The sequence below is a fragment of the Patagioenas fasciata genome, chromosome 11, assembly GCF_037038585.1.
Source record: "Patagioenas fasciata isolate bPatFas1 chromosome 11, bPatFas1.hap1, whole genome shotgun sequence".
Taxonomy (NCBI): domain Eukaryota; kingdom Metazoa; phylum Chordata; class Aves; order Columbiformes; family Columbidae; genus Patagioenas; species Patagioenas fasciata.
This window is the reverse complement of record NC_092530.1, coordinates 20,913,771-20,935,524: the sequence shown is the minus strand read 5'-3', so window position 1 is coordinate 20,935,524 and position 21,754 is coordinate 20,913,771. Positions and strand designations below refer to the sequence as shown.

At 44.8% G+C, this 21,754-nt stretch overlaps 1 protein-coding gene across 1 annotated transcript in view; it reads left to right on the top strand.

Moving 5' to 3' along the window:
- Positions 1–21,504, top strand: part of GPC4 (glypican 4) — a 67,621-nt gene extending 46,117 nt beyond the window's left edge. The window contains exons 4-9 of the mRNA XM_065846383.2: positions 8,649–8,814; positions 14,420–14,550; positions 14,750–14,896; positions 15,287–15,423; positions 17,563–17,738; positions 19,050–21,504. Of these exons, the coding sequence (XP_065702455.1) occupies positions 8,649–8,814; positions 14,420–14,550; positions 14,750–14,896; positions 15,287–15,423; positions 17,563–17,738; positions 19,050–19,258 (966 nt within the window). The 3' untranslated portion in view covers positions 19,259–21,504. The remainder of the gene's footprint in view (positions 1–8,648; positions 8,815–14,419; positions 14,551–14,749; positions 14,897–15,286; positions 15,424–17,562; positions 17,739–19,049) is intronic.
- Positions 21,505–21,754: the final 250 nt, after the last annotated feature.

The following is a 21,754-nucleotide window of genomic DNA, read 5'->3' as shown; positions in this document are numbered from 1 at the left end:
GTGCAATCACTTGATAGGCAGTAAATGTGCATGAGCGGGGGATTGTGTTTATGCTCCATCTGCTCAGAATTCATCAAAACGTCTCCAGACTTGACACGGGACCACGAGGGCTACGGTCTCCGCATCTGTTACGAATCAGAGTCGTGAACCTGAGGTGGCGTCGTGATTTCTCTTTCCCTTTTGAAGATTCTCAAGTGTAGAGTTGCCTTCAAGTCTAGAATTAATTGCTTGAGTGTGGAAGGTTACCCAGAGACCCACTCAGCTGCAAAAATAGCTCACGCACCGTGGACGATCACAGTTACCACACTTTCCACTTCACTTTCACAAGTTGTGCTGGAGATCCTGCAACAGATGGACTTTTTGAAGTGGTAGCAAATGTCCCTGCTGCTGAATACCTAAGTTTTAGTTGCAGCTAAATAATAATAATAGTAATAATATTTTAATCTCATTCAGTGGAAATCTAACATTGCATTTCTGCAAGACACAATAGGAAATTCTATACCCAAGTTTAAAAGCTGATATTTTTATACCTGATGCTTTGTGGTTGTAATGCGGGAAGCCCCAAAACACATATAGATTAGCTTGGCTTTGCTGAGCTCTATATAATGACTCTGACTTTGCTTCCTTATTATTTTTACTCAGGAGTTGTAGTGGGATGACTGCTTATACCAGGGATTAATTTGAGGGATAAACCTTCTTTTCTTCTTTATGAAAAAAATGTCCAAAGTAATGCATATTGGTTTTACTTTTACTGTGTTTTGTAACAAGCAAGTTAAAAATGCTTAATTGAAAATCCTCAGGAGGAGAAACACAAACTACTGCAAGACCCAGCTGCTTTTTACTTTCCTGGGATGCTACCAAGAGAGCAAAGAGCACTTTACAGTAGAACAGCTTTGATGGCTTTTTAATGACCCTTTATGTTTTTACATCTTCACTAGGGATGTGTGTTTAGAAAGGTATTGCTCTTGCATGAGTTTGGGAGTAAAGGGGGGAAAGAATAGGGAATATTGAAAAGCTGCAAGTAAGCGTGATTTCTGAGCCAGAATGCTAGAAAGTGACTTTTAATTTGTCATTGGATGGATCGGAAGCTGTGTGCTGCTGCCAAATGCACAATAGAGAGAAAGCACAGGCTTTTTTCGAACCTTGTCTAAACCCCACAATTTTAATGCTCAGGTCTTCACCCCTCAAATTCCCTCCTTTGGAGCCCAAAAAAGTACAGAACTCTCCAGATGTATCCTGAACAGCGGATCCAAGAAGAAAACCCAGGATGCCGTTTCTGCCTGCTGGAGATGTCCTGCATCTGAGCTGGGGGCCCCCAGCCCTTCCCTCCATCGCCTGCCGATGCCTGGTGCCTCCTCTCTGACCTCCCTGCCCTCGCCTTCAGGAGATGGAAATCTGCCCGTCCCCTAATCGCTTGCTTGCCCTCCACAAGCGCTACGGTCAGCCCGGTTAAATTGCTGCCAGCAGTGACATTTCCTGCCCCTCAGCCAGGGGTGCAAAAAGGAGCAAATGCAAGCCAGAGCTCAGAGTGACCAAAAAGGGGTGAGAATCTACAACTGGGAAGTTCTCAGGCTTCAGAGATGTTCCCTTAGTTAATTAATGCGATTAAACCTGCAGCCCAGAACACGGTCTTGACACCTTTGGGGGCAAAGTGCCCAGCAGCTTCTTGAGTACAGGTCAACTACAGGTATGGGGTGGAGGTCCCTGTTGCAGGGGAGAAGGTGAAGTCAAGGACTGAGCCCCTGGCCGCTTGTTGTAGGGTCAGGAGGACTCTGCCCAACCCAAAGGCTGGGAGGTGAGGTCTGGCTGGAGGCCAGCAGCTGAGGGGTATGAAGGACATGCGACATCAAGTCCCTGCATTGTCATTACCATATCTCTGCAGGGCTGCAGCCAGGGACGAGTGGATGGGATGTTGCTGCAGTTGCAACGATTGTTTTGGGGTTCTTTTACCACTTTTCCCTCTTGCCCTGGTTGTCTGCTCATTTGAGGAACCACTGGGAGCTCTGGAGCTTCCTGAATCACCTCCCTGACAAGCATTTGTGTACTGAAAGCCACGTGAAGAGTGGTTGCCACCAAAGCAGCTGAGCTACTGGAAAGGGGCTTCCAGCTCATCCTTGGGAACCCTGCCTCTTTTGCCAGGACAGGCAGCAGCTTCAGTTGTATGCAGGAAGTGGTGTTGAATTTGGAAGCACAGGTATGAGCCATCTGAAATAGTGCACAACTTCATAGAGGAATACATCTGCCTTCTGCTGTTTCAAGAGGTGTTAACATCTGAGAGGAAGCTGCTGGGAGATGTTTGCAGTGCGTGCAGGGGGCTCAGCTTCCTTGGTATCTGGATTTCTTCCCTAATGAAGTGTGATGATAGCAGACAAAGAGGGAATCTTCTTCAAACCGCTGATGGAAGAGAATTGCAGAGGAGGCAGGCAGGCTATTGCCTTCCCGCAGCCACTCCAAACCTGGAGTGAGAGCCTGGTGGGTTTTAACCCCTTTTGTTCTGAGCTGCCTCATCTCTAGTGTGAGACATCCATCAAGTACAAGGTGGTGAACCTGCATAAACCAACCCACCACGGGCCTGTGGATCTCCCTTACTTCCAACTGCATCTCCTGAACCATGGTCCTGCCCTTTTCTGTGTGGATGCTGAACATGGACCAGACATCAGCTTAGGAGAAATTATGATGAAAATAATTTTTAATAAGACCTATATCATCAAAAGTATTAGGGCACTGAGCTCCTGCTCCAGTAAATGTTATACCCCTCGTAATTACCGTTTGAGGATCTAAAAGTTTTGTCAGAGAGCAAAGGTCTAGTCTGTCTTTGTGTAGTCTTTGCCCTTGGTTTGGCTTAAGGGAAACATACTCTTAATCCTTTTTTAGGAAGAAATTCGTGTTCCTATATCCAACAAAGCTGGACACCCTTTGGGTAGGAGCAAACCCTCCCAGGGAAGTGACAGAAATGACATCTGATGACATCCTTGCATCTCTTGAGAGGAGAAGGGCAGCAGGTGCCGCTGCTTCATGGGGAACTGAGAACCTGCCAGAAGAGCTAGGGAGCCCTTTTAGTGTTGCAGAGGGGCCTCTAAGGACCGGTGCTATCGAGGCAGCAGATTGGAAGCCATGGGGGTGAGACCGAGGGGCTGCTGTGCACAGGGACGTTGCCTTCCACGTGCCAAGGGCAAACGTCAATGCAGAAAACAATACCAAGCACTTCTCCACATCAAAGATGACCCTGAGAAGACCTGCCAAGAATGTGGCTGCATCTGCCTCAGCTCCAGCCATCTGAGGGTCTGCACTGGCAGAGCCTTCAAAGCACACTGGAGCGGCAGTCATCGCGGATTTAACGGGCTGCGAAGTGTGCGTGGATGTGGCTGTGGGGCTGGAGCTGACGGCATCACCAGCAGTGTTTCAGTCCCCTGCGTGTTTTTCCGTGTGTGTTTTTCTTTTTTTCTTTGCCTCCCCCCACACTGTGGTTCTGCTGCTAATTTTGAAAACAATGTGACGGATAACTAAGGAAGTTTTTGAGTGTAGCTGCCAAGATAAATGTTCTGGCTGTTTTGCTCCTTAAAGCAAACAGAATGCTCCTAATTATCTGCCGTGTCTCTGGGTTGGGGGGAGGCAGGTGCTTTGGAGGACAAGCTTTATTTGAAAGGTGCCTTGGTCTTGAGGACACCAAGAGCAGGAGATGCTGACCCTGGCGTCTCTCCATAAGCGTTTGGTGGAAGAGGCGTCTGCCTGGCACTGAGGTCCCAGCTGCCTGGCATGGGCTGGGGGTGCCACTGGGGGAGATGAGAACATGGTGGTTCTCTTTTGACGTGTTAATACTAAGACTGAGCAGGTTGAGTGCTGTGATTCTCGGGAGCTCTGCTGTTCCTCTCTGGCCATGTCACATATGGGGAGGGGGCTGTAAGTAGGAAGTTGAGCATAAATATACTCTCGAACTTTTCCTTACACAGAGGTGACTGTCACCAGCAGAATAAAGCTGCAGCACACATCACCATGGGTAGCAAATGTCTCTGAGGCACAGAGCCGTGCAGTTCCCAAGTATTGATCCTAAATGTGCACCCTTGTGCAAGACCTCAGAGGCCAAATCTGTGGTCTAACCAAATGCTTGCTAAATTATTCATGGTAGCACTGGGCCAGAAAAGTTGGTTAAATGCGTAGTTAATTCCAAAACAGTTTTGTTGGAATATTTGGGGTGGGGAAGCAAACCAAGAGCCGCCCGAGTGATCTTCTGCTTCACAGTGAGCGGAACATCTGGACCAGAATGTGTCAAGATGATGCTCTTGCACAACACTGGGTGAAGGAGTCAATGATGAAAGTAAGGTTGTGTTAGTCCCAAAAATCAATTATACTTCACTTGTCTAAATTGGCTGCTTACCTGGAGTATCCCACGGTCCTTCAGTCAGCTTTGAAGTTAGATTTTGAAGTCATCATCTTTCCATATCACTGAGAAGTTACTCCTTTGTTCTTCTTTATGCCCTAATTCAATGGGTTTTTAAAAAAAAAACCACAAACAAACAAAAAACCCACCAAAACCAAACAAACCAACCTCGCAAGAACACCGTGTAAATCAGAAGTAATTTCACTGCATTTATTTTCAAATTGCTGTTTTTTCCATGTTTTTTGGCGGCTGTGCTGCTGGCATGGCAACGCTGTTGTTGTGTAAGCTTGGAAAATAAGCAAGCCTGAGTTATCAGTGTTATTATAAATAGTTATTAAAGCTGACAGGATTGTAAATGTTGTTATTAACATTCTTAATGTAAACTTGAGGGTAGAGTGAGAGAATAAAACGTGGCCGTGGCTGTCTGGCAGCTGGTGGGAGCTCTGTCATCCTTCCTCAGATATTCCTTGCCTTGGGAAGGAGGGGAGAAAGAAACCAGTTGCTTCTCTGAACTTTATCTGCTTGCACAGATCAGTTTTTCCTGAGTTTTGGTGGCTTTGTGATAGGCTGTTGACATTTTACTTGGTAGCTGTGTGCTTTAACGGTGAAGTTTCTACCAGATGTGTGCATCCAGATGCAGTTGCCAACGAGCTGGAAAAGTCTAAGGACATAGGGCAAACAGTTTCCTTTATGTGAGACTCCAAAATGGGTTGGATATAACAAGGTACCACCACCAAGATTTTATTTTATGGAGAGCATGTCGTTTTTACAAGAGCGTAATTGTACCTTCACCAATTAATCGAAGTTGGGGGGTATCTTAACAAATTTGGTATGAAACATTTGGGTTAAGCCCAGAATTGTTTGCTCTTCACTTAATTTTTGTGGATTGTGTGCAAATACGTATTTGTAAAGAGCAAGTTTGATACGAATGTGAAGATTGGGGCCAAAACACATCTGTTAGCAGCTTTTAATCTTCACGTTTGACAAAGCATATAGACATGGACAAATTGTAATTTACATGATGAAACCGCAGGGTGATGGATTGCTGCAGCGGTGTGGAACGCCATGGAAAGGAAATAAATTTCATAAGATAAAAGGAAGGGGTTGGAGTGCATTTACTTCTATTATAAGCTTTTATAGGGTTTGTGCACTACATCGTTACTACTACCTGGGCTCGGATCTACTAAAGTAAATCCTCTTCAGCAAATAAAGCTTGCTTTGCGACTCTTCTTTATTAGAAAGGAGATTATTTGGTTTTGAGGGTCATTCTAGAGTAGGGTTTGAATGAACTTGTGTTGCTTTCCAAGATAAACACAAACCCAGAACAAAGCATATTTGGGTTTACTGTTACATACAATGCTGTTTTAAGAGCTTGCACCTGGTGTGGCAGAGCCAACATGAAAAGCTTGTGAAGAATTGCCCGTGCAACATATGGCACAGCCCAGTGACAGATCCAGAATTGGTCTGGACTGGGTACAGACCCCTTGCCAGGGGTTAAGATTCTTTTTGCAGTGATATGCAGCAGTTGAACACTGATCCCTGCTGTAATGAGATGTAATTGCTCATAATCTACCTTGAAACTCTCTCATAGAGCTGATCTCTGCTTGTGCTTTTGTGTTGCTTTCTAAGACCATAAAATGCCAGATCTGGACTGATAATTTGCCCTTTGTTGTCTTCTTCACCTACACTGCAAACCAGCAGCTTCCCTGTGAGTTATGTACATCACTAGTCAGGGCTCAGTTTGGCTGTCATTGCAGGCTGGGTTTGTCTTTTCATCACCCCATTTGCTCAGCTCTGTGTGGGGCTTAGAGCTGCAAACCTATATAGGGAAGGAAGCAAAACTCCATTTGCTTTTAAAATCATCCTGGGTCTCTGTTCAAAGGACCTAATCTGAGTGACGGTCCCTTGTCATCTGCTGTGGAATGTGGGAAAGCGGCTTCAGTTTCCCCTGCATCTGCTGGGATTCACGAAGTTCAACCCCTATGAAATATCAAAGCGGGTGGATGCTGCAGAATTGCGGGTGCTGGTAGGGTGAGCCAGGAACCAAAGATGGGAAGGTGCCTCCTGGGTCACTGCCGCGTAGGTGATTTTTGCAACACACTGCCTTCCATAAAGCTGCAGCTTTCCATGATAGGGTTGGAGAAGTCCCCTGCTCCTCATCTTCCTTCAAACTGCTCTAGCACGCGGCTGGTGCTGTCAACCTTTTCCTAATTTTCTTCCCAAGGAGGATGCAGGGCAGTTCTTTGAGGACCAGCAGTGGCAGGACAGCCAGGATCTGTTGATAAGCCTCAGGACTAATTGTGGAGGTCCTGACGCTTACCACCAAGTGACACAGGAAGAGTTTTTTATCAGAGAAATTACTAAACTGGGGCATCCTTCAGAGTTCTGTCTCTGGGTCTGAGATGTTGTTTAGTTCCCTCTACCCCCATTGCAACTTTTTGTTATGCAAGGACTGCACCATCTGGATGACAGATGATACCTTTACATTTGTCTGTTTTCAGTTTTCCTACTAGAAATCATGTGATTTAGCTGGTTTCTGTTGCTTGAGCTCTTCCCAGTGTTTGAAGTAGCTCTTCTTTAAAGCTATGATTGCCCAATAGGGAGCTTTCTGCTGGGGCTCCTGCTACGCCTTCCAAATACAAACATACACACACATGTATATGTGTTCTGAAGCATCTGAATCTTATTCCCCCACCACTGCAAACAGCTTTCTGCATTGAGTCTCCTTTTGCTCAACCAAACAGTCTCCTCACAGAAAAAAAAAAAAAGAGATGTCAAGGTGATAGAAGAGGTAGGTTTTTTGTTTTCTGATTTTTGTTAAAATCTGTTATCTCACAGTTTCATGTGCTGCCACCTGTTTTTTTGCACTAGAAGATCGTATTTTGTTTCTCCGTAGCCCTCATGCTGAGCTGGGCTTTGCAACAGTGAGGTCCTCAGTGCATGTGTGATACCAGGTTGTCTTTGCATACGTTCATCTCCATTCAGTCCTGTCACCCTCTGCCGTGAAGTTGTTTTCCAGACCTCCAGCAGATGAGTTGTGGTGGCCATCTACATCTCCAGTCATTTGTACTCAATGACTTCTCTCTTCCTTGAGGCTGCATGTCTGTCTCCTTCTTGAGCACAGTCTTGGATTATACCCTGTTTAGAGCACTCTCCATAAACGCTTTACAAAAAGTCTCTAGCACATTGCTTAAAACACCAGAGACAGCTTCTATTTTGTCAGTGTATCTCTGATCGTGTCTTAATTTACTGTTTTCATGTGTGGCTAATTAACACTTAAACTTGCTCTTGAGGGAACTTCTCTGTTCAGTGCTTTAGATGGACCCACCACGTGGTCGGCACTAGTACGTGGTGCTGGAGCTAATGCTCCTCAGACTGACTGGGTGGAAATGGTTTCAATGAATGTTTTGAAGCTGGGCCAGGGAGTGAATCAAACATGAATGACCATGAGTCACTTTGGAAAATAGCCCCGTTGAGAGCTCAGGGGGTGACGTGCCTGCTGCAGACAGCTCCGCTTGCACACCCACCCGGCTTCAAGGGTCCTCCCAGCCTGTCCTCGCTGAGGGGCTGTAGCTGTCATCTCCTTGGGTTGTGGGGGACAGCGTTATTTAGCGTGATGGGTGTTGAGTGTAAATGAACCTGGGTGTCTGTCGTGTAAATGCTGTGATGCAGGAGTTGAATGTAAGATGAAGGAGTCGGTCTCTGGTGGAGAGCCCTGCTGGGTGATTGTCCACGAGGAGCTGAGGAAGAGGAGGAGGGTATGCCCCTGGTGGGTTTGGTGCGGGGATAGCAGCAACCATCCTATCTCAGCTGCTTTTTCCTGAGAAATCCTGGCATCTTCTTCAGCATGTGTTTGCAGTGGGACTTGGAAAATGCAGCTTTGCATTAGGCGTTTTGGCTTGATGGCCTTGTAGTGCCTTCCCTAAGCCCAAATGCTTCATGTCCCCATGGGGTGCTTGTCCTTGCAGCCCAAGGAGCGGTCCCACAGTACCAGGCAGCTTTCTCTGGGTACATCGCAGTGCATGTCGTGTTTTACAGAGGAGGGGACTGGCTGTGACCCCTGGAGTGACAGGTACACCCAAGGAGGTGAGCTGAACCCCTTCATCTGCTCCCCAGATACCGGGGAGCTCTGACCAGGCAGCGATGGCCACCCCCTCTGCATCTCCTCCGCACAGCTCTGTTCCTACCCGCTCCGGGGTAATCGCATGGGTTTTTTTGGTGTAGTGGCCAAGGGCTTATTTTCTTCTTTCCACCTTTTCTTCTTTTAAAGGTGAACCCCACGCCGCAGGGTACGCGAGCGCTGCTGAAAATGATGTACTGCCCGCACTGCCGAGGTCTGGTGTCGGTGAAGCCCTGTTACAACTACTGCTTTAACGTCATGAGAGGCTGCTTGGCCAATCAAGGGGACTTGGACGCCGAGTGGAATATCTTTATGGGTAAGGCAATATGGGTTAAAACTGCACATGAGTATGTATTGATACTGTGTCCCTCACCTGAATGGTTTTTGGGGGTGACTGTGCTGAGCCATAGCATGTTTTTTAGGTGCTTCTGAACGGGTATCTTTTACTTCCACATCTCTGTACACAGCACACCTTTTGCAGTTCACGTTAATTTCTAAATAAATGAGACTTCTGTTGTGCCAGTGAGCTCTGTTGCAGCAAGCTTTAGGAAGATGGAGCTGCCATGTGCTTGTAGGTTTGGAGTGTCTCCACTTGCTGGAGCAAGTGTGTTTGCAAGCTGCTTTTTTCCTTAAAACTCGTTATGTGTTGTCACCATACAATCTCCGTCCCAAAGCCAGTTTTCTTGCTCAGCAGTCTGGGAGTCTCCCTGACAGCTGTAGTGAGCTTTAGGAAAAGCTGTAGGCCTGTATTTTACATTAAAAAAAATTGAATGGGACATGTGCCTGAATCTGTTTTTAAACAGCTCATTTGGCGCCCAGCCACCATCCTTTTGAAATGTCGATAGGCCTTACGTGATGCTGTGTGAGTGTTTTTGCCATCCTCTTCCTCCCGTTTGTTATCTCTCTTCCATGCTTATAAACAGTATTACTCGATATATAAAATTTGGACTGAAACGTTAAATTCTACCTTGGGTTATGGCTCAGCAGAATTGGCGATGCATCATGTTTTGGGAGCACAGGCAGTAGATAATGTTAAATGTTTTCATTTGTGCTCCTTTTCCAGGAGGCTTGATTTATCTGTGGGCGAGCATCCTTTGGGAGCAGTCGCTTCGCTCCAGTTAATGTGTGATGAAGTGCACACATAAAGTATCTGCTGCTATTGACAAGGCTGTGGTGCTTTTCCCATCCCATCCAAAAAAAAGAAAAAAGCTGTAAGAAAGACAATATTTCCCTTTCATTAAACTGTGAGATTAAAAAAGGGAAATTGCTGATAATTGGCGTTTCAGACTGGATTTAAATCTTTGAATTTGTTTTACCATGTTTTGTGCGCTGGCTTTTCACTTGGCTGCCCGTGCCAACTGGATGTGTGCAGGGTATTATTTTCAGAAGGCTTTTTTTTTTTTGCCTGTGTATTCCATATAGGGAGTTAAATGTGACATTAAATCGGGTTTCCAAGTCATTCTCTGGGAGGCTGACACTCCCCCTCCCCATTCCCCAGCCGTCTTTCTCATGAGAATATTAAGTATTTCAGCTACAATTGTTGCTGAAATAGCTCAAAGCCAGGAGACTTGCAAACATCTAGTCCAAGTAGAAAAGAGGAATCCCATGAAAGGGAAGGGCATAATGCCAGAAAACAGACAAAAGCACAAGCAGCTAATTGCTGTAGGTGGTATGCGGTGAAAAACGAAGCTCGGGGGAAGCCAGCAAGCCCTGTCACACAAGACTGATCAGGGGCTGCATACAATAATTAAGATTATTAAAGAGGACGAAATAAATAAATGCGATTCCAGGTTGGAAGCAAAGCTTTCTTCTTGCAGTGCTTCCTCCCCAAGGGGCTCTTTGCCCACTCATTACTTAAGTATGGTATTAAGCTTCGTTACGTTTATTGGCAATATTTGCTTGGTTCTTGCACTCTGGGTTGATTCTTGCAGTGAAGTACGGATACTGAAAACTTAAGCTATGCTTTCTTTAGACAGTTTGATAACTGAACAGGTGCTGGTTATGTTCCAGATTTTGGGTTCTATCCCAATTTGCCAATTAAAACAAATTAAATTAAATAGATCTGGTGCTTGGGACAGAGCATATGTCACAAATATCCTCTTTGTATGTGTGTTTAAAGGTTTAAATAAATAATAATTAAAAACCCCACAACAACAAAAAAACCCATCTGCATGGGCTCGATGCTGTTTTGCATTGTGGGTTTAAGTACTAAGTTATGGTAATGATTTATTATGCATCAAAGCCAGGTTCTTAACCTAGCAAAGTAATTTAAAGATAGTTAAATGGGACAACTTGCAACAAATGCTGCAAGTGTATCTGAATTTGAGTGCACGTGTGTATAAAATCTGCATGTGCGTGTGTTAGTGGGTCTATAAGTAAGTCACTTACGTAAAACTTTTCCAAACTGGGATGTAAAATTTGTAGCTGACAAAAGAAGACTTTACACTTCCTTACTTGTGAAAAGTACTGTTTAAAGTTGTGGCATATGAAACAATGACTGAATCGTACTCTTTTTTTTGTTCCCATTTAACAATCTTTAAATGATTTCGCCCTCTATTCCTGACACAATTGTACACCAATTAGACAGGGGTATACTTTGTTTCAAGCGAGCTATAGGAAGGATTGAAGCTTTCCTGAATGAAGTGTTCATTTCCATGATTTGATTTTTTTTTCCCACAAATGTTTGCTCAAAAATACAGAATTCAGGCTCCATATGCATATCTGGAGTACTACTTTGTGTGCAAAGAGGTTTTTTTCTCCTTAAAAAACATTAAAAAGATTGTTGTTAATGAATGGTCAAGGTTTTTCCCCCTGCTTCCCTCCCCTTTTAAATCAGATCTTGGGGTTAAGACTGAAAACTGCCTTTTGTTCTTCAAGTCAGACAGTGAGGCTGAAGATGTGGGTTTCTGATTATTGGTGGCACAATGTGAAAGAATTGCCTTCCTTCATGAGAGCGAGGTGCTTTGTCGCCAAGGATTGTCTCAATGCCAGTAGCAAGGACAAATGTATGCAGGAGGAAAAGGGTCTTTAAGGGATGGTGCTATATGGTGTGGGTTGGTTCCACCCCACCCCAAACCCCCCCCCCTCGGCCAAATCCACTTCTATCTCCCCATCACAGGGAGGAGAGACAGTCTTTGTCATGCTGTGTGTTTGTAATAAATGGTCAGGGTACATTTTTCACTCGGCCAGACTTTTTATTTTCATTTTCTGGAGCAGGTCTGAACCACCTCCCTATGGCTTAAAAATATCAATTATCTTGCACCAGCGCTGGGACAAAATAATTGATATTTATAGTCAACTCCTCTCCCCCAATAATGGAAAATCCTTCTGGGAGATGAGTTGTCCCAAAGCTTCATTTCAGGTGTGGGTGCAGCGTTATCCTGAGCCCAGCCAGCCCTGCTAATGTCAAATGAGGCTGCTGGGGACATCAGCCAGATCCTGGTGGGAGGTAAAAGTTTGCAGGATGCCCCCAAAATCAGAACTATGAGTGAGGTAAAACCCCTCAACACTGCCTCTCTATTTTTGATTTTTGCCTTTTTAATGAAAACGTATTTCATTTAGTGCTCCTGGCCAGGATCTATCCCAGCTCCAGATGAACTCCAGTTGAATATATTCTCCAAGGGCAATTATTACTTTCCTTATCTTTTCTCGCCAGCTTTAGCAGCTCTGCTGGAGGCCGACTGCATTTTCTCTATGGGCAGTCAAAGCGGAGGCTGCATTCCTGGGCTGTGATACATGGAACGCCATGGCACCCCCGCTAACAAAGGGCCCAATTCGCTCTACATTCCCATGGTCTTGTGGATGGCCTGCTCGGCTCAAAGTTTACAAAGACGCCAAACAGCCAGAAGAATTGGGGTTTATGTTTCCTTTCAGTCTTTCACAAACACTTTATTGATCTGCGGCCTTTCCTGACCACTCCAGAGAATTAAGTAGTTACAAAATGGAATTATTTTTCTTTTTTATATATTTTTAAAAATAATTTAAAAATGCATTTTGTGTGTTTTATTATCTGTCTATTTGTAATTTTTTTTATTTGAAACAAGCAGCTTCCTGCAAACTGCGGCGGGATGTTCTTTATGCACGTGTAAAACCCCAAAAGCTTTGACAATGATGAACACATTTAAGTTGTGCTCCACTTGTTTACAAAAGTCTCCATTTGGTAGCACATCAAAAGCATTTTTCTCCCCTCCGGCACAATGGTATATTCATGCTAGCAGTCATTACTCAGAGATTTGAAGCATCACTTTATTGGAGCCCACCACAATACAGTCTAAGACTCTTTGTTTCATTTGTTATTACTTTTTTTTTTTAATGCTTTTAGTTCAGACCTGTTTGTAATCCCTGAGGGCTGAATTCCAGCCATGCCCCGCAACAGCCTGCAGGGTGAGGGGCTTTCCTGGAGGCTCCAAATCCCCCATGGGTTCACCCCTCAAACACCAACACCTTGGCGGAGCTGCCCAAGTCCTGGCTGACGTAAATCATTGGAATATTGAGTTGTCTTTAAGAAGTGGATTTACAGGCTAGGAAGACATCGGAAGTTCATGTGGGGGGTTTGGATATTACTAGTAGTCATAGTGGTAGTTGTCATTATTATGGTTATTTATTAATACACAAGTAGCTTGATTGTATATTTGTCATCAGTTTGTGGTTTTTTAGTGTAGTTTGACTTGGGCACTAAGGCAGCGCTATCACTGAATTAGTCAGTATGTGGAGTATCTTTATAGGGCATTCACAGGTAGCTGAAGCCCACAGAAATTTTCTGCTTGTTGAAAGTACCTTCTGTGCTTAGGAGGGGGATGAATGTCATGAGAAACACGTTTCAAGAGAAATTAATAGACCGACTGTGAAATGCCCATCTAATTAATGGGAGGGAACAGGCGTATCCTGGGGAGCCGGAGCAGCTCCTCGGGAACAGGGTTTCCTTGGCTGTCATGCCTCTCACGTCATACAGACTAGGAAAAATTGAAGAATTAAATGCAACAGGAAAGTTATGAGTTTGTGGCAGAGCATCACTAAGTGATGCAGGAGAGGAAACCAGCAAGCGGGGTGCTTTGGGATTGAGGGACCGCAGTGAAAACGAATGCTAAATAAAGGTTGTGATGGGCCAGAAGAGATGAGTGCTTAGCACCAGGTGTGAACCTGGAGGCACCTTCCAGGGGAGGACCAGAGAGGAGCCTTAAATGCAAGGCAGATGAAAGCCTTAATGCCAGTAATAATTTCCCAGAGGAAGCAGTGGATGTTCAGTAGCTGCTGAGTTTAATGGTGTATTTGATGAGGACGTGCATGTCAGCACAGGAGGAATGACCCAGTGTTGGCTGAGGGACATTTCCATCTCCCCTTGCCTAGAAATGTGCCAAATCTGTCATTAGTGCAGAGTGTTGCCCTTGTCCTATGTTGTCCTTGTGTAGGTTGTCCCTGTGATGCCAGAAGGTGCCATCTCTGGGCTTCCCCAGGCACAGCAAAGCCTTTAGCTTTCCAAGGTAAGGGAGAGATGGTAGCAGTTATCATCTTGGGCCCTTTCGTATTTGTGTCTTGAATTCAGGACCAGCATGAGGGATCCAGTGGCTTTGAAGGCAGTCTTGAAAAACAAGTGACACAAGGCAACCTTTAATAAACCAGCATGGAGAATGAGGGTGTTAGTAATGCTGGTTCTAATGGGAGGAACTGATTACAGGCTGCCTGTTGACAGGCTGCGGTGACTCTCCCTCCTTTAACGAGGCTTTTGATGTATATGAGCCTGTGGCTTGGTGCTGGCAGCCTGTAAGTGCCTGGTGAGGTTGTAGGCTCTGGGAACGGCGCAAAATATTTCCTGGAGATGTACGCTGGTCAGAAGCAACGTTGTGGTAGTTAATATCTGTGCGCTCAATCTGTTATTCTTGAAGCTCCTCCATTCAACGCCTTCATTTCTCTCTTTGTATTAGATTCGATGCTGCTGGTAGCAGAGAGGCTGGAGGGTCCCTTCAACATCGAGTCAGTCATGGACCCCATTGATGTGAAAATTTCAGATGCGATCATGAACATGCAGGAGAACAGCGTGCAGGTGTCTCAGAAGGTAAATGGGCCAAGAGGACATTTGGACTTTATTTATCCAATGTGTTTTATTTCCTTATTCTTGTCAATATGTTTTTTCTTTGATGCCCTCTCAAGTATATATAAAGCTGATGTGTTATTTTGGGCGGGGGTTGGAGCCTGGAGGAGGGAGGCTCTTGTGACCTCCTATTTCATAAAACTCTTTTCCTTCTCTCACGTAGGTTTTCCAGGGATGTGGCCAGCCAAAAACGCTTGCCCAGGGCCGGACTGCTCGTTCTGTCTCCGATAGCGGTTTCACCGCTCGTTTCAGACCCTACCACCCGGAGGAGCGGCCGACGACAGCCGCCGGCACGAGCCTGGACCGACTGGTGAGTGCCTGGTCCTGCACAGGCGCTTCGCACCCACGTACCGCAGCTTATCATTTTTCCATTTGTAATTTATAGGGTTTCTTATTATTCCTTGGCTGTCTTAAACTCTCTGAGGGGTGTAATCTGCTCATGGCTCTAGACGTGAATTACCTCAACGCTTCTATGTCAGAAAAGTGCCTGTTTTATAGGCTTGGCTTATGAGTAATGTGGGATTGAGGAGCGCTGCTTAATTTTGTATTAAAAAAGTAAATCAACCATCAAAACACGCAGCCTGAAGATCTGGCCTATACACGTCTGTTGTGATAAAAAATGCCTTTCCAGCTTTGCTTCTAAGGAGCGTTTCTTATTCTGCATTATGTTCTATGTTTCTTTTTTTCTTTTATTTAATAGGTAACTGATGTGAAAGAGAAGCTGAAGCAAGCCAAAAAATTTTGGTCATCTCTCCCTGGCAACATTTGCAATGATGAAAAGATGTCTGTAGGCACTGTCAACGAGAACGAGTGCTGGAACGGGAGTGCCAAGAGCAGGTTTGGCAATGCTGCTGCCCCCGCTTAAGCCTCTCCCTCTCACCCCAGCCTTTCCTGGTGTGCTGGCCCCTCTCCCCAAACCCTCTTCTCCTCCAGGAGTGACCCCAGCTCTCCCGAGACAGCATGCTGCCATTACACCCATTTTTTTTGAGGTGTGAGAGCTTAAATGCAAAGCTAAAGGCTTGTCCAAGCTCTACGTGGTGGTTTGTTTTAAAGGAGAGAACTGAGTCTTTGTATCCAGACAACAGCATCTCTCCTTGGACCTAAACTTCTTACTGGTTGCTCATGGGATTGGGGAGGTGACTAAATCCTGTATCACAGCCACAGAGCAGGGGTGCTCGTGTTGTCTGACAGCACAGTTGCCCCAGTTGGTGTTTCTTGTTGAGCAAGGGCAAAGAAGCTGGAGGCTGGTGACAGGCCCAGTTCTGTGCTGTGGAGGTCAGTGGTATGAGGGGACCAGTGGTGTTCACACACGCTTTCTATGGAAAAATAGTTACAAAACTTGTTGTTGTTGTTTGTTCGTTTTTTTTTTTCTGAGGAAGAAATTGCCAGCACATGAATAAGCCAAAGGTTTTCTGTCATATGGTTTATGTAACTGCTTAACTTTTTCTTTGGAAATAGAAGTTTCGCTTTTTCTGTTTACTTACTGAGGAAATAAGCAAAATCAAGATGTTCCATTAAAAAAGTCATCCAGGGTTTTCCAGCAGTTTTTTCCAAGTAATAAGTTTTTACCCTGGGTATTTTTGAGACACAGGACTGAGCCATACTGCAGAAAAGTTGCACTATGTGTGCCTGGAACTCTGCCTCGCTCAGCCAGGGTGACGGTTTGGGTCTCTGCAATAAGAAAAGGCTGTGCCCTCCCAAGGTGCTGTTTATCAGCAGCTTGTAAAGAGATTTTCATAGCAGTTTTCTCCAGTGTGCGAGGTCCAGTACCAGTAAGGAGGGGAGATGGAGATTTAGCAGCACTGGGCAAGGAGACGGGGAGGCTGGACCTTGCTTACTGCATCCTCTGTGGCTTGTGCAAGATATTTTGCTTTGCTGTTGCAGTTTTCTCTGTGGCTCAACTAAGCTACTGGTTCAGTAATTTTCCAGACTTTTGTCTCTCTGATATCTTTGCAACATATAATATTGAACATAAGCAAACAACAGTAATAGTAATAATAATAATAAGCCTTCCCAAATATAGGACAGGGTTTGGGCATGCTCTTCAGACATACGCTTTTATCTCACTCCTTTGTCTCCAAGCTCAGTGGATTTCTCTTTTGTGATACTGATGTTGGCCTCATAACTAAGAAAATTAATGTTTTCTTCTGTTAAACAGTGATTTTTCTTGCAAGTCAAGTAATTAGATAGGGAAAAAAGTGTCCTGTCCCTGCTCTGTAAGATGATACTCCAAATACCTTTTTCAGGAGACTTATTCTGTTAGGTTTTGTTGCTCAGTCTCCTGAACCACGAGCCTGTCCCTGTGTTCAGATGTGCGGCCGTGCAGACCTGAGCACGCACACCGTCGCAGGCGGAGCAGCTCGGCTGTTCTGCGCTTCGATGCGTGAGGTTTCGTTATCTCATCTTCAACATCACAGATGTTTCTTCTGCTGGGGTTATTGGGGGAGTTGCATCTCATGGCTGCATGGTGAGAAGTACACATTTAATACCCTAGCTTGATGGTTAAGGTACATTGTGCAAAGCCAGAATGACACTCGTCTCCAACAGTTACTATATGTTTGTCTGGAATAACTGTGGGCCTAAAGGTTGTCTTCCCAAAAGTGTGATTTAACTGGACATCAAGGCATCTCAGCAACTTGTTTTACTCTGTTGCCTTCAGTGAGCTGATTTATGCTGTTGTAAGCCATTATTATTATACACCCAAGGTCTTCCTTGTCTTTTCAAACTGGGGGCAGAATTGTCTTTTCCCTGCCTTTGTGGCACAGGGTATGTGAAAAGAGTGCTTAACATCACGTGTTGCCCAGGTTGCAGGGTGGGGAGATGGGGTAAGAAGACGAGGAAGAGCTCTGTGAGGGTTCCCACATGGGAAGATCGTGTGGGGCTCAGGATATCACCCAGGCTGGAAGCAGGGATGACATCGGCATGGGACCCCACTGAGCTGCGACTGCGGTACTAACAGGAATGGTTTCTTTTCAGGTATGACTTCGCAGTGACTGGCAACGGCTTAGCAAGTCAAGTGAATAATCCGGAGGTAGAAGTTGACATTACAAAGCCAGACATGGTGATTCGTCGGCAAATCATGGCTCTGCGGGTGATGACCAACAAGCTGAAGAATGCATACAGCGGGAATGATGTCGACTTCATTGACATAAGTATGTTTGCTGTTGTTTGCCTTTTTACTTTTCTCTTTTTAATTGGATTGCATGCTAACATGAGGTACCTGGTTAAGCTTCAGCTATGGATACATGTGTTAGTAAAGAGGGTGGGAACTGGCATCTGTGACAGGCTGTGCGAGGAGGGTCATTCCCATAGAGTCATGGAATAGTTTGGGTTGGAAGGGACCTTCAAAGCTCCCCCAGTGCCACCTTTGCCATGAGCAGGGACATCTTCACCAGCTCAGGTTGCTCAGAGCCCCGTCCAGCCTGGCCTGAGATGTGGGGCATCCACCACCTCTCTGACCAACCTGGGCCAGTGTTTCACCACCCTCATCGTAAAAAATTTCTTTGTGTATCTAGTCTGAATCTCCTCTCTTCCAAGTTAAAACTATTACTCCTTGTCCTATTGCAACAGACCCTACTAAAAAATCTGTCCCATCTTTTTTATATATATTTAAGTATTTTAGCACTGAAAGGCTGCACTAAGGTCTCCCCGGAGCTTCTCTTCTCCAGGCCGGACACCCCAACTCTCTCAGCCTGTACTCCCAGCAGAGCTGTTCCAGCCTTGGACCATTTTTGTGGCTCCTCTGGCCCCTCTCCAACAGGTCCATGTCTGTCCTGTGCTGAGGAACTAGAGCTGAACACAGGACTCCAGGTGGGGTCTCACCGGACCAGAGCAGAGGGGCAGAATCACCTCTCTCCACCTGCTGCCCACGCTGCTTTTGCTGCAGCCCAGGATATGTTTGGTTTCCTGGGCTGTGGGCACACATTGCTGGCTCATGTGGCATCCATCACCCTCCCTGGGCAGCCTGTGTCACCCCGCAGAGTAAAAAAGTGTTTCCTGATGTTCAGAGGGAACTTCTGTGTCTCAGTTTGTGCCCATTGCTTCTGGTCCTGCCCCTGGGTACCTCTGAAAAGAGCCTGACTCCATCTCCTTTGCACCCTCCTCCCTTCAGGTATTTCTATACATTGGTGAGAACCTCCTGAGCCTTCTCATTTCCAGGCTGAACAGTCCCAGGCTTAGCTCGAGTATTTTTACCGCCTGAAATTGGTACCTCCAAAACGAGTCAGAAAGCGATCATCAAAACATTTTTCACAGCGTAGTTCCAATAGATTATTTATCCCTCAAATCATGTGTTTGGATGTGGCAAACAGCACACCAGAATCTCACTAACCAGAGAACCTGCGCTTGCATCTCATAAAAGTCCGAACATCCGTGTGCTTGCTTTTTTCCCCCTGCCCGCTCCCTTGTGCGAGCGCAGCGGGCGCTGCAGCCGGCAGGGGACGAGCCGTGTGTGTCTCCCGCAGGTGAGGAGAGCAGCGGGGAGGAGAGCGGCAGCGGCTGCGAGCTCCAGCAGTGCTCCCCGGAGTTCGAGTTCAACGCCACCGAAGTCACCGGGAACTCCAACAAGAGCGATAAGAACGTGAACACTTCTGCCGCTACCAGGAGCGGTTTATCACAAGCAGCCTTGCTCCTTAGCATTTTGTTCTTGGCCGTGCAAAGACAATGGAGATAATTGTGCAGCATGGGGGCGGGGAGGGAGGGAAAAGACTTTTATTATTGAAGTTAGAAGGCACCTGCTTTCACTTTTATACCATCTAGGGACTTTGCTTTTTAAGTTAATGGACAACAATGTACAGTTTTTACTATGTTGCCGCTGGTTTTAAGATACTGAATTTTCTTTTTTCCCTTGCTATTCTGGGAATAACAGGAATGGGAACTACCAGTCTGTCCCATTCACCAAGAGTCCATGTGAGAGGTGGATAACAAAAATGTATATACAAGCCTGTAGTTAGCTCTGCATTTGTGTCTTTATCACTTTTGTTTTAATTTTATTTTACCATGTTTCTTATGAAAACAAAAAAACAACCCCAGGGTCCTCTCTTGGCCTGTAACAAGTATGTGTTTCTGAAATGAGAAATATCTGTACAGAAGCAGGTTTTATTTATCACGTTATCTTACAGGAAGAAAAAATAATTGCCCAACAAGCACAAAACATGTTTCATGCAGTTAGCTTCCCATTTATCTATGTTATGTTAGTTGCCTTATCTGGAAAGAAGTGGAAGTAATTTGTCTTTATTATGCGGTAAAACAGAAAGGGAAGGCAGAGCTGGTCAGTGTGCCAAGTGCCCCGTTTGCGTAGGGCGCTAATGCCAGGAGCAGGTTGTACTTTCTTGACTGGAGGTTCGGTTGAATGAGAATACAGAGAAGTGATGCTGAAGAAGAGTTGTCTTTTGTTCCCTGGGATCCTTGCGATTAGCTGTAAATCCTATTTGGTTGGAAGCAACTTGCCGTCATGCAGATCCAAATGCCAACGTGTGTCTTGTTTGCAAATTTTTTAGCTGAATGCTGGATTATTTTTTTTTTTCTTTTTTTAAAGGAATACTTTGTGGGAGGGGAGGTGTGGGGGGGGTGGGTTTGTTTTTGCAAGAGTTTTGTTTCCTCTCCCATCAGGCAAAAGGGAAGGAGTTGCAGGCAGATTGGGGTAGGTGCAGGCAGGAGCTGGCAACTCATTAATAAAAGAAATGTATATTTTTAAGAAAAGAGATGAAATAATTTTCTAAATAATTTAGGGAAAACAAAGTCTTCGAAAAGACTCAAAATTATTCTGCATGTCTCCTCCTGCTTTAGGTAGTTTTTTAGGTCTGGCTGGATGCTGGGATCTGGCCAGGAGAGCAATCCGGAGAGAGAGGGTTTGCTCTATTCTGCCCTTGTGTTGTAAGGATAATTTTCTATTTTTATATTGAAGCATTAATTACTTGTTAGCTCAGGGTCAGCATTATATTCAACTTTATTTTCACACCAAATTTCTGCAAAGCTCTAAAGACGGGGTATTCTTGGTTAGTATAAACAATCCTGGAGGCTTAATGTTACTAGAAGTAGCCAGTTATTTATTAAAACATGTTGTTAGTAGAATAGGGATATTCTGGCTAGATTCTTTTTCTTTAGAAAATAAATCATGGAAGCATAACATTGAAAAAGTTATAAATTTGTGTGGGAAAAAACGGATTGTAAATAGCTAAGTTGCCTTGCAAGGAATTGGAAAATGTGCTGATACTTAGAAACTACCTCAGTTCTGAGGAATTTCCTTTCTAGCTTTGAGTGCTATTACATTTACTTGGTAGAAGTGAATCTGGTCTCCAATATGTAGCTGAAAGAGTTATCCCTATAGACCTTGTTAGATTGTTTTTAATTTAGAAGGTTGAACTACATCCAGCTGTTTTCTTTCAGCTAAGTTCCCTAACAAAACGGATTTCTGAATTAAATATTGCTGATGGTTTCCATGACTTTTCCTGATTTGTTTGGTTTCATGGCGTTTTCTGATTGCCCTTTAATTATTTAAACGGTTCTAGCCATTTGAATTTTAATCCTGAAATAAACAAACCTTAGATGCACTATCACTGGAAATACATCACAGTAAGGTCTGACTCAGAACCGTGGAACAAAAGCCCTTGTGTTCGGAGGGGCTGACTTCTCCAACATCTCCTTTCTTGGCCTAAGTGTTCATATGTAAGAAAGGTGCTGTAAATTCTCCTGCTTTCAAGTGTTTCTGCTTAGAATATTTATCGTTTCACATCTGATTGCTTATTAATTATTATTCCTTAGTTTGGTGCAAGCCAACAGTGCAAAGACCTGCCGTGAGTTTTAAGTGTGTCCGGTTGACTTTGTTAATAGCACAACGATCCTCTGCTATATAAAGGACAGATTTGTCACCTGGGGCTACAGGAAACAAGAGTAAACATCAATGTAGGATGATCAAAAGTTGTGTTCCTGCTTTTATTTTGTGTTTGTGTGTGAAATTGGCTCTCTGATGTGAGCTTGTAAACTAAACCATGCAGGTAGGGACAAGGGATGCTGCTGGCTTTGAGGATGGCATGTGCTCCCTTCCTTCAAGTATTTATATTTTTTTCACATAACCATTGCCACTGTGATCGTGTTTTAAAGAAAAATTCTCATACATAGAATTAATAATTAAAATTAATGGTAACAAGCTTCAAATGCAAAATGAACC